The sequence below is a fragment of the Engraulis encrasicolus genome, chromosome 3 (assembly GCF_034702125.1).
Source record: "Engraulis encrasicolus isolate BLACKSEA-1 chromosome 3, IST_EnEncr_1.0, whole genome shotgun sequence".
Taxonomy (NCBI): Eukaryota; Metazoa; Chordata; class Actinopteri; order Clupeiformes; family Engraulidae; genus Engraulis; species Engraulis encrasicolus.
The window spans coordinates 23,340,689-23,353,665 of NC_085859.1; the positions used below are offsets into that span (position 1 = coordinate 23,340,689).

Below are 12,977 nucleotides of genomic sequence, written 5' to 3' on the forward strand. Positions count from 1 at the left end.
TGGACTCCTAATCTAGCCTACAAGGCATTTTCCCAGTAGACCGACAAGTGGGGTGATGGTTTTTTTCCCTTAGGGATGGGACAGCCCATTGGTGCATCTTTAACATATAGACAGACAGTGGACTGAGCCCACCATTATTACAGTGTAGCAGGGAATGGGGGTTGAGGGCTAATTAAACACTTCTAGAGTTGAATTGACATTAAATTGGTTGGGATCGTGTATTCTCATTCAGAGGAGCAATTTCACAAAGTCGTCCCCCCCCCACACACACACACACACACACACACACACACACACTCACACACACACACACACACACTCACACACACACACACACACACACACACACACACACACACACACACACACACACACACACACACACACACACACACACACACACACACTAACCCCTCCCCCCATTGCTCCGCCACTGCTCACTCCACATTCCTTGTGTGGCCTTGCATGGTGGTATTTTAGGCTCATGCCATTTCAGTGACAAAGGGTCTTCTTTCAGAAGTCTGATGGAACACATTTGTGGCCAATTTCCTCCTGATTCTGTTCTCCAGGAACGACTATTATTTCCTCAGAGGATTTCTTTTATTCACAGTGAATCCAGTTATATAGCCAATTCCAATCATTGCAGAACAAATCAATCACGTTCAGATTGGTTATTGTTTTTTTTCTGTGATTGCAAATTGTCATCTACTGGTGCCACGTGTCTATAAATTACTTGTGTCTGTGTGCCCACGTCGGCTGTGATTTTCTCTCTCTCCCCTCTCTGTCTCTTTCTGTTCCCATCTCTCTTTTTTTCGTTCTTTCGTTCTTTCTTTCTTTCTTTCTTTCTTTCTTTCTTTCTTTCTTTCTTTCTTTCTTTCTTTCTTTCTTTCTTTCTTTCTTTGTCTACCTTGGTGAAAATGTTTGAAATGGTAATAGCTGTTTTGCAGTTCCTGTGAGGGCTGTTGAAGGGCACTTCAGAGACTTTAATGGATGCGCTGGGCAGCTTTTCATGCATGCAAACACTATGCAAATTGTGCGCAAGTTAAAAGTGCATACCAAGGACTAGCTGTGTAGTATAGAAGGGGTTTTCATCTGACCTATTACAGCATTTGCTGACCAATTACAACATTTGCATGTGATAATCCACATCAGGTAGTCTGGTATTTTTTTGATCACTGGAGCAAACTGATATTCTATTATGTTCTATTCTATTTTATTCCATTCTATTCTTCTGTGTTGTGACCATAGTGAGTGACCTGTGAAGGAACTGTAATCTACCTGTCAGTTGCAGAATAGAATGAATGTTAAGTGTTAAATTCAACTTTTACTGTTGAATTAACAATGAAAAGACATATCCTCTAAAACAGTGTTAAATTGAGCTCTAATTCAACACTATGAATGTTGAGCAGTAAATTTGGGATAATTGGGACCACATATCCTCAGAACAATGTTGAATCAACACTGTATTTTTACAGTGCACCTCTATCTCTGTCCCTTAACCGCAGTCCCAGGTGTCGATGACACTGGAGGAGGGCGAGGACCCCCGCGACCGGCGCGAGTCGTGGAAGGACAAGCCGTCGCACCGCTACTCCACGGGCAGTGACCAGTCGGAGCACCCGCTGCTGCGCAAGAAGAGCATGCAGTGGGCGCGCAGGCTGAGCCGCAAGAGCTCCAAGCCGGCCAGCCGCGCCGAGCGCATCAGCCAGCAGCGCCTCAACCTGTACCGGCGCTCCGAGAGGCAGGAGCTGTCCGAGCTCGTCAAGAACCGCATGAAGCACCTCGGACTGCCCACCGTCGGATACGGTAATGGCCTGGGAGTGGGGGGTGCGAGGTGGGGTTGGAATGTGTTGAGGGGCTGGGGACTGTTCAGTTCAGATAACATTATTTGTCCCATCAATGGGCAATTTAGTTTGCCAGTCATAGTCCCCATCAATAAATAGCAAAAATAAAAAATAGAAATACTATAAGTACACTCGCCTCCAAAAGAGTTGTCGCCTATCCATCTGTTTGGAATAACAGCTAATAACCTGACTTTCAATTAATCACTTGGCTTCAAAAGTCACTCATATGAAAGCTACAACCCTCCCGAATGAAAATGTATGTACAAAAATAAATTTCATGCACAAACGAAAGATTTACCCTTTATTGAACACAGACAGGGCAGATTTTGACAAGACAAAAGTTTTGTCGCCTATGGAACATAATGTGAAAATGAGCAGATAAGTCACTTCAAAACACTTCAAATACACAGATTGGGTGTCATACTTAATCACTGAATCAGTCACACCTCTCAAGAAAATCAACTTTAGCCTTAGGTGTATGTTTAGGGTCATTGTAATCATGGAAAGCAACACAATGAAAATCAATGGAGTTCAATGAGAGATGGTGACATATTCGCTATTCGTAGAGCAATACATGTTTAACTTCATGATTTAATCAATGTTAAAAGCCCTCAAACACCTGCAGCATGCATGCAGCTCCTCATAAGAGCTGTATCTGTACCTTGTTTCACTTTATGCACCATTTCTCTTTTTTCATATTCTTCATCTCCAACACCATATAGTTTTGATGCTATCAGTTCTAAAATGGTTGATCTTGGGATCTTGACTTCAGAGTATGAGTCCCATTAGCCTTCATTTTTGTCAAAATTAGGCTTGACATACTCTTGGTTGGCTTTTTTGAGACAGGACAGTGGGAGAGACTTCTTTGGTGTTAAAGGTGAAGAATTTGGAATAAATACATGGTGCCTAAAGTCAAACATGGGAGGGATACAGCTCTTATGTGGAGCTGCATGCATGCTGCTGGTGTGTGAGGGCTTTTATCATTGATTACATCATGAAGTTAAAAATGTATTGCTCTACGAATAGCAAATATGTCACCACCTCTCATTGAACCCCATTGATTTTCATTGTGTTGCTTTCCAGGATTACAATGACCCTAAACATACACCTAAGGCCAAAGTTGATTTTCTGGAGAGGTGTGAGTGAATCAGTGATTAAGTATGACACCCGATCTGCGTATTTGAAGTGTTTTGAAGTGACTTATCTGCTCATTTTCACATTATGTTCGATAGGCGACACAACTTTTGTCTTGTCAAAATCTGCCCTGTCTGTGTTCATTAAAGGGTCAATCTTTCGTTGGTGCATGAAATTTATTTTTGTTCATTCATTTTCATTCGAGAGGGTTGTAGCGTTCATATGAGTGACTTCTGAAGCCAAGTGATTAATTGAAAGTCAGTTTATTAGCTGTTATTCCAAACAGATTGGTAGGCGACAACTCTTTTGGAGGCGAGTGTAGAGCTGGGAGGTGGGTTTACGTTGTGTTGGTTACTGGGTACTGTATCTTGTAGTAGAATAAATCTTAAATGTGTATTAATGATGAAAGAAATGAAGGTTCGGGTAAGGGATAGATTTCATTAGATTTAAATGTTAGTAATGTGGGAAGGGGGGGCTTCTTGTCTTGGATATGCCATCAATGTAATAAAACTGATTCTGATTGTGACAGAATTCGGATGAAAGCTTTACAGTATTTCATCATCATTACAGCGTGATTACAGAATTGCGCACCCTACTGGTCTGAAGCAGTACTGTGAGAGGAGCATGGCATGCTTTCATTTCATTATTACCGCATTGTTATCATTGTATAGGCCAGTCAGCGTTTAGCATTGTAATATGCAACTACACAATTCTCAAGTCCAAACCCTCCAGGTATTGTCATGGGAGAAGAGAGGGAGACAAATGGTGTATGCAGTCCTTAAAGCACTAACGGACCATCTCTGGAAATAAGCTCATTCTCCACCTTCCCTTGAGTTACATGATTGAGCTTTACCTTTCTTGTGATTTCTAAGCCTGGTAATTCAAATTCTACCTCCAAGCTAGCTTTCTGCTAGCTGCTCCCATATTATCCAATGATAATTGCTAGCTTGGAGATAGAAGTAACAGCACCAGACTAGGGGCATTTCTCAAAGTCTAGAGTATGAAAAAAGTGATTGATTGGATTCTCTGCAGAGTTCACCAAAGAGTATCCAATCACTGGGCGAGATTACGAAGGCTGATACACTTGAAAAGGTGCACACTAGACTTTGAGAAATGGCCTAAAAGTATGTCTGGAAGAACAGATGACAAGTAAAACTTGATCATTGAAGTCAAGTGGAGGTGTAAAAGGAGATCTGAATTGGTGCGGTATCGCTTTAAATTAGGCGGGCCTAATGCCCTTTGGAGCTCAGGTCCCCATTTTTTACCTCAGAAATACAGCCACCTGCAACCATAGGTCCAGTTGAAACCCTATGATACCTTATTTCACAATAGTCAAAGAAACCCTATGATACCCCATTTTCTAATAGTCAAAGAGAAAGAGTGACAGCTGAGAGAAGAAGAGCTCCCCCTCCTTACAAAAGCCAGCTTAGCCACTAATAAATACAATTTTGTTGGCATACTGTACGGTATAACCTGCCAACAAATGACTTCACCAAGAGCTGAGAACTTAAAACGTACTGTATTGGAAGCTATAGTACACTGATTTATGCCTTTGCACTCCTATACTAGCCAATGAATGAAGTGCTCCAGCACAAACATATTGCATATGATTTACCACTAGGACTGGCAGGTGTCACAACACGCCATCTAATCATTTTAAGAGACCCGTTCAAAATGATTAAAGGGTGCTATATCACGTCAGTCAACCATAAAACCCAACTGCCATTTGTCACTCACCCTATGCTCCCTGACCACAAATCCTGAGACATGACTTAAGAAGTCTGAGGAAAGGGGCTGCCAGTGCCATATGTCACTCCTCTCTTGCTCTTAAATCTTAAGACGGGACTTCAGAAGTCCAAGGAAAAGGGGATTGGACATTTGAATTGTGTGTTTTCAAAATGCAGCTTCTGTTCTATGAACTATAACCCTAACTTCAACTGTGGAATGATGGAATACAGCACATTCGGTTTTACATTAGTGTGGTTCATTCATCCATGTGATTTGTGTCAGTGTTTCCCTCAAGATGTTTTTTTTCCCTGTAGCAGTGGTGCTGGCGGTAGAGATGTCTTAACTTAATTAACTTAGTCATGAAAGGGGAGTCTGTGGGGGAAATGGCAGGAACTGCAACTATAGAGATTGGGAGTTTCTGGAAACTACTTAGTGAAGAAATTCTGAAGATTGACACTTACAGTATAAGCCTGTGGGTTTTGGGGTGCTCAGTGCTTTCATAATGTTCTGCCAATAAAAGACACTGCTTTCGGCTGGCACACTTCAGTACTGCTGAATGCATAGTTGAAGCACTGCATTTCACTGGCACTGACACTTATTGCTATAGTAGATGAAAAAAAAATGCAATATCCATTTTAATGCTACCCCATTCACGATGTCTCACTGTTCCATGAAATACTGTAATATCATATCCTCCATCTACATCTTCACTTGGCTGTCTGTGTGTGTGTCTCTCCTCACACTTCCTCCTAACCACCCTATCCATCACTACTGAATCTAGCAGAACAGAGTGGGAGTGCTCATTCTCAGAATAGGCTGGCAGACAGCCAGATATGTGAACGTGTTTAGTGGGAGAGTGTAATGCAAGATCATTTTCATAGAGATACGGAATGACTTATGGCAAGTATTAGACTTTTATTTTATCTTTGTATCGTTTAAGCTAGGGAAAATGTATATCGAAAGGTGATGAACACTTTACAATAGTAATTTTATCAGCTGGGAGGACAGTTTTTCATTGTGAGCAGCAGAGTGATCCATTGACAATTTTCTCATTAATTGATCAGTGGCAGGGGACAAATATCAAAATATATATATGAGGAACACTCTCCATGGCTATCATTTGATTAGTTGGGAGGGGACAAGTCTTGGGTAATTATCAGATCACTCTCAGTGATTCGGTGTGAGCTCACTGATCCATTAACAATCTTCTTATCAGAGCTTCTGTGCAGTCTGGTGGCGTGTTCTGAATATTAAATCAGAGATGAAAATGTGTGCTTCGCCAGCAGCAGAAATACAGTCATTTTTGGATTTTAGTTTATTTTACAATGTCACATTACAGTGACATCTAACACATTACATTGTATCTAATGAATCAAATACATGGTTCAGCCTTTGTAAGAATCATGTAATGTCATGTAGTATTGTGTCAGGTATATTTTCAATATACCAGCACAACTTTGGAGCATTGCATTATGCACATACACACAGGTGGTGTATAACCACTTTAAGAATTAAGATCAAGATTAAGATTCTTTTTATTGGTCCCAAAGGATTTTTTTCTTGGATATACATAGCTGCCGCATAACACACGGCACTGATACACATGATGCAAAATAAAAACATATACAGACATTAAGTGCCACATAAAGTGGCATTGTATGCATGTAGGAGGCTGTACTAGATATGCGTTTTAAGTATGCACTTTATGCACTTTATGGTGTGTGTTATGCGCCAGCTATGTATGTCCAAGACCAATTTCCCTCGAGACTGTTAAAAAAAGTAATTAGGTACATTTTGTTAGAATTTGTGGCAGAAAAGTTTTTTCTTTGAACCAGTTCTCAGCTTGAACCTGTTCTCATCTTCACCTTTCATTTATTTCACCAGTTCTTCCCCTCAGTACTGTGTATTCATCTTTTATGTATTTGTCTTTTTTCATTTATTTCAGTGTCACCACATGCTGCTCTGTCTTGGCACAGTACTTTCATGCCCAGCTTTATAGCAGACTGCTATTTCTAAGTGTGCTGATGAAGTTGTCCAAAACAAATTAATACATTTTTCAACAGAGTTAACCACACACAAAATATGTAATCCGATTCTGGCATGGCACTCCTGGCTGCCTGTCTGTTTTCTCTGCCTGTGTCTGTATGTCCGTCTTCTGCTTCTATGATTAATTGTGTTTACAATTTGTTGCTGCTTGGCTGATTCCTTCTCTTCCTCTTCTTCTCTCTCTTGTTCTGCTTGTTGTGTTTTTGTTCTTCTTCTTCTTCTTCTTCTTCTTCCCCCCTCTCCTTCAGAGGACGTAGCTAATTTAACTGCAAGCGATGTGATGAATCGTGTAAATCTAGGATACTTGCAAGGTAGGCCACTGGGGTGTTACAGTCAAACCTGAATGTTGGAGGGTGTGTATGATACGTGTATGTGTTGTACTGTATGTATGTATGTGTGTGCAGGACTTTGTCTATCTGTTGCTGCATTGTTTGACGCATCTACTGACACGTGTTGAACCAGATATTAAAGCTTCATGACACTAGAGAGTTGTATCCACTATCCCTCCATTAACCCCCAGTCTCTCGTTTTTAAATCCACAGTAATCTGATACCTCAGACATGTTGAGTATGGAGATAGCTCACTCAATCAAGCAGTGGTAATAAAAGAATGGGTGGGAGCACCTACGTATGTGGCCAATCAACAGCATTATTCACGCTCTTTTTCTTGCACTTCAAGCCTTATACTAATCACTGGGCAGTTAATGAGCATTTTGAGTGCACTGTGGTATGTTTTTATTCTTAGTCATGCAGATTTCACTTCTTGGTGGTTGTCGCAACATATGCAGTATGCCTGCAATTGCTTTTGAAACGCAAACCTCCAAACTGTAAGTCGATACGGTGCTGAAACCTGGTGGTTGTCACATGAAATTGCTTTTGCAAACCAAGTCAATAACTTGGCGTTAACTTGTGAAAGTGGAAAACCTCAGTTGAGTAAGACAATGCTATAATCGGCTTGTCTCGTTTGGGCCAATGCTGCATTGTGTTCCTGATTGCCTCCGCTCTTTCTGTCTGTTTCCACCGGTAACCAGATGTCAATGCCTGGTAATAAAGAGAGTCAATTGGGAGAGTTGGCGATATGGAGGAACAGATGGCGTCTGAGAAATCTGCATCACTAAAAGTGGTTAAGAGCTGATTTATTTTTGGAAAAAGTTTTGTAAAAAGCCTTCAGACAATCTGAAGAGACAGACCCACTGAAACATCAAATTTACGTACATGTAGGTGTTGCCTTGTAACACACACAAATGCACAAATACAAATTCTTCATGGACGCACGGGCGCACACACTTGCTCACGCTCACGCACACGCACACACACACACACACACACAGGGATCAATACACGGCTGTGGTAAGCCTGTCACTCACAGTACCACAGTTCCCATAGTCCTTTGCTCCTTTGCCTATGCTTCCTTCCTTACCGAATGGAGTCTAATGTGCTGGAATGGACCATCGCAGATGATACCGTATGCAAACACATATGGCTTTGATAACAGTACTTAAAGGAGATGTTCGGTTTGAGTCAACAGCCCTGCCCCGTTGCTCGAGTTCCCACTGTGCTGTTGGTAAAAAATAAGAAAAAGAACGAGATAATTTGATGCAACATACAGCTCCAGGCCTTTTTATTAGAATACCATGAAAAAGTTGATTTATTTCCATAATTCCATCAATAATGTTAAACTGTCATTGATTGTAGATTCATGGCCCAGTTTTTTAACTATTCCAATCATTATTTTTTTTCTTTTTATATACGTTGGCCTTCCAGCTCAAAAAACCCATGAATTGGGGAATTCGCATTATTAGAATATTGTTATAAAATCACATTTTTCTTCATCAAAATTCGGGTCACATTAAATCAGTTGAAATTTGGTACTTTCTACATAACATGCAATGGTCAATACTTGGTTAGGACATTCTCTGTCTTCATAATGGCCATGATGCGTTTAACATTGAAGTCAATGGCAAAAACAGTGCATGGGAGTTATGGAAGCCCAGATATCCTTGATGCTTTGCTGTCAGCTCTTCTTGTTTGTTGACGTAGTACCCCACACTTCACTCTTCAATATACCCTGTAGATTTCCATGCGACGTTTTGGCGCTAACTCACCAGTTTAATTCTAAATAACCAGAAATGAAACCCCATTGAAAATGAATGGGGTTTAATTTCTGTTGAGTTAGAATTAAACTGGTGAGTTAACACCAAAACGTGGCATGGAAATCTTCGGGTATATTGAAGAGGGAAGTGTGGGGCACCAGGTCAACAAACAAGAACAGCTGACAGCAAAGCATCAAGGATATCTGGGCTTCCATAACTCCCATGCACTGTTTTTGCCATTGACTTCAATGTTAAACGCATCATGGCCATTATGAAGACAGAGAATGTCCTAACCAAGTATTGACCATTGCATGTTATGTAGAAAGTACTAAATTTCAACTGATTTAATGTGACCCGAATTTTGATGAAGAAAAATGTGATTTTATAACAATATTCTAATAATGCGAATTCCCCAATTCATGGGTTTTTTGAGCTGGAAGGCCAACGTATATAAAAAGAAAAAAAATAATGATTGGAATAGTTAAAAAACTGGGCCATGAATCTACAATCCATGACAGTTTAACATTATTGATGGAATTATGGAAATAAATCAACTTTTTCATGGTATTCTAATAAAAAGGCCTGGAGCTGTAAACTAAATTACACACTATCACTAACTTAATGGGGCATAAGGAAATGAAACTTAAAGTTAGTTCATATGCCCCATTCAGTTAGTGATGGCCGCTATACCAAGTCATTGTTGTGTGATGCAGACTACCTGCTGTACTTTGGTTTTCTTTTTTCCTATCAGTAACACTTAGAGGCCTCGAACAACAAGACTTTTTATTGATTCACAGCAAACCTCTCCTTTAACGTCTTTTTACGGTTAATACTTAGGAAGGCTTTCTCAAATAGCACTACTGCGAAGTACAGCATCTAATACCACATGACTGCTCCATTCAGGCTAACGGATGTATTTTATTTATATCTCCTCTGTTTGGTACTGACTGAAGGTACTGACATGACAAAGGTTACTTACTTGACAGGTACTTGCTGAATGTTAGCGTCCCTTAACAGTATATATACGGACATGACAAGGGTTTGACTGCAGGATGTGTTACGGTCGGAGTGGAGCACAAAACATTGGTGTTTGTTTGAAAGGACACACACAGCAAATCTCTAGTTTACTGTAGTAGTGGCGGTCACACCCTAAACTACATCCCTTCACAAGGCAGTTACCTTCTTTGAGATTGTGCTTTGAAAGAACCGGCAGTCTTAAGAATGGGCATTCTAGTGCCTCCTGCTGGTGGGATGATGGAGAGTGGCAAGGTTACAGGCTGGTCCCAATGCCAGCACTGCTGTGTTCTGCACCACGAGTACACCATGCACAATCTGTTCAGGGGTAAAAGGCCCTCCTGAATTACTAATTTCAGCACAAGCAGTTTAGTATGAAAGGCACACACACGGACACGCACGCATGTGTGCACACACACGCATGCGTGCACACACACGCACACAAACACGCACACAAGCACGCACACAGACATGCACAAACACGCACACAAACACGCACACACCAAACCCAGTTCATCATGCAAGGTATATATGTACCCTGGTATGTTCTTCCAAAGCTGACACGGAATGTTTTTTGCTTCACCCCGACCTGTCGAGCGTCGACAAAGCTTGGCTAGGTCACCTGACGAATGCTGCAAGCATGCCATATCTGTGTTGCTCTTGTCAGTTGGCATTTTCTCTGTCTGTTTTGAACCAAAAAAAAGTCTCTTTTCCGCGAGAGCTGTTGTGTTGGCATGGCAACCTGTTGACGTGTTGACGTTGTACGTCGCGGCGAGTGACTGAGGGAGGGCAGTGAAGGGAAATGGGCCATGGTGATTGGAGTTGGGGTTGGGTGGATGGGCGGGTGAGTATATGAATGGTGGTAGGTGGGGCGGTTGGGTGGGTTGGTGGGCCGGGGGTTGTGTGTGTGTCGGGTCCAAGGCATTCGAGTGGCCTGGTGTCTCTTGTTGTTTCTTTTTTGATTGGATTGCGATGCGGACCTTGTCTGCATGCCCCTCCAGCGCATGGGAGATCTTGCAGCTGCATGGGCCTCCTTTGTTTCCGTTAGCCGAGCGCTCTCAGTAATGGTCAGTCCTCCTTCTCTCTCTCCCACCCCCGGCTTGGCGCACGTTAAGTGGCGAACACAGGTGGGTGTGTGGACGCAGTTGTGATGATGATGATGATGTTGTTATTTCCTTTGATGCTTGGTTTGGTGGTGTTTATTATTGCCCCCTCCCCCTCTCCCTCTCCCCCTTCCCCCCTCCCTACCTCCTCTGCCAAGCTACATCTATGCAACCCCCCAACCCCCTCCCCTCCAGGTGACCTCTCTGCAGCTAGATTAGATTAGATCCTTTACTGTCTCTTCAGGAGAGAAATTCAGAAATTATTATCACGTAGACAGACACCTGTTAGACGTGTCAGGCACGGTCAGATGGCTTCATATTAAAACCATATGCATACATTGACAAAGGCACATTGAAACACAGAAGAACACAGACAGGTGCCTGCACACCACACACACACACACACACACACACACACACACACACACACACACACACACACACACACACACACACACACACACACACACACACACACACACACACACACACACACACACACACACACACACACAGACATGCCCCTTCTTTTAGTGGCAATGAAGTGATGTACAGTACTGTAAAGGCCACTTTTCCACTGCCGGTTTTCTGGTAGGCCTATAGCTTGACAGAGCGCGACTTGGCTGCACTTGAATAGGCACGACACGCTCAATCGTGAAGCAAAAAGTGGCGGCCGTAACATTCACTTGTTCCTGTGTTGCACTGTTAAAAAAAAAAAAACTTGGAGAACAATAATTCAAACTTGTATATTGTAACTTGTGAATTAAGTCTGTAATAAAAAACCTCATTTGGGAAAAAAAGTGTCGGCCGAGTCGCAGTGTGTGGAGCTGTAGGCCTACCCGAAATCTGACAGTAGAAAAGAGGCATTAATGATCATACAAAGCTGGTTAAATTGGAACATTAACATACATGTATGCAGTGCAGTAGCAGTTGTCGTAAGCCTGAGGATAAATAATAAATAACAAATGGACTTTCCGTTATTGTGTTTTATCGTGCACAGTATCTCTCAGCAAAATACTGAGCGTTGTTTCTTCCTCCAGACGAGATGAACGATCAGCAGAACACTCTCTCCTACGTGCTGATCAACCCTCCACCAGACACCATACTGGAGCTGAATGACATTGTGTACGTACCGTATCAGTGCTAAATTAGTCTGTTTTTTCCCAACCATAATAATTCATAATAATTTGATTTTTACAGAGGGTCTGGAAGTACTGAATTGAGAAATGTTTAGTGGAGTGGAGTGAGGCTAACATTTGTTCATGTACCGGTAATTGAAAAATGATTACTGGTGGGAAGGGAGAAGTCGTTGAGGATTGAAATGTGCTCTCCCCCTCTCTCATCCCGTCCTTTGTTGATTAGCCGGTTCTCTGGTACCAAAACCATACCCTAGGGGTCTCCAAATGGCAGCCCATGGGCCAGATCCGGCCCTGGCATGGCAAACATTTGACCCGACATGAGGTTGAAACAAATGAAAACGTGCTATCTGTGGTCACACGGTCAGGCAATTTGTTTGGCCCTCAGCCTCATTTGCGCAACATAATTTGGCCCTTGGGGGGAAATGATTGGAGGCCATTTGCCTTACTCCTCCCAGAACTTCAGCTCCAGACCCTCAGTACAAATGAAATTAGTATGAGCGGATGGTTGGTAAAACCAGGCTTCCGCTAAATACTTCAATATTTACAGTATATGTCCACCCCTTCACTTACTGTACTTCAGCACCAAGAAATAGAAATAGCAGAAAAGAAATGTGCTCAATTTAAAAAAAAAAAAACAGGTGCACGACAAACCTAATGCAAGCATTAATCATGTTCCAGATTTAGCAGTAATTGCCGATTCAAACCCACACACCCTCGCTGTCTAGGCTGCCAGCCATCTAGTGGCTATACATGTATAGTGAGTCATTCTAATCATACAGATAAATGAATTGGGAAAGGATCAAGAAAAAATTGATCTTTGAAGTCTTGATAGCCAGTGTTATTATGGGGATCTAATAATGTTGCCGATATAATTTAAGCA

At 41.9% G+C, this 12,977-nt stretch overlaps 1 protein-coding gene across 1 annotated transcript in view; it reads left to right on the forward strand.

Annotated features, from left to right (window-relative positions):
* Positions 1-12,977, forward strand: part of kcnt1b (potassium sodium-activated channel subfamily T member 1b) — a 96,523-nt gene that overhangs the window by 80,715 nt on the left and 2,831 nt on the right. Inside the window, exons 28-30 of the mRNA XM_063193587.1 lie at positions 1,506-1,803; positions 6,998-7,060; positions 11,999-12,083. Of these exons, the coding sequence (XP_063049657.1) occupies positions 1,506-1,803; positions 6,998-7,060; positions 11,999-12,083 (446 nt within the window). The remainder of the gene's footprint in view (positions 1-1,505; positions 1,804-6,997; positions 7,061-11,998; positions 12,084-12,977) is intronic.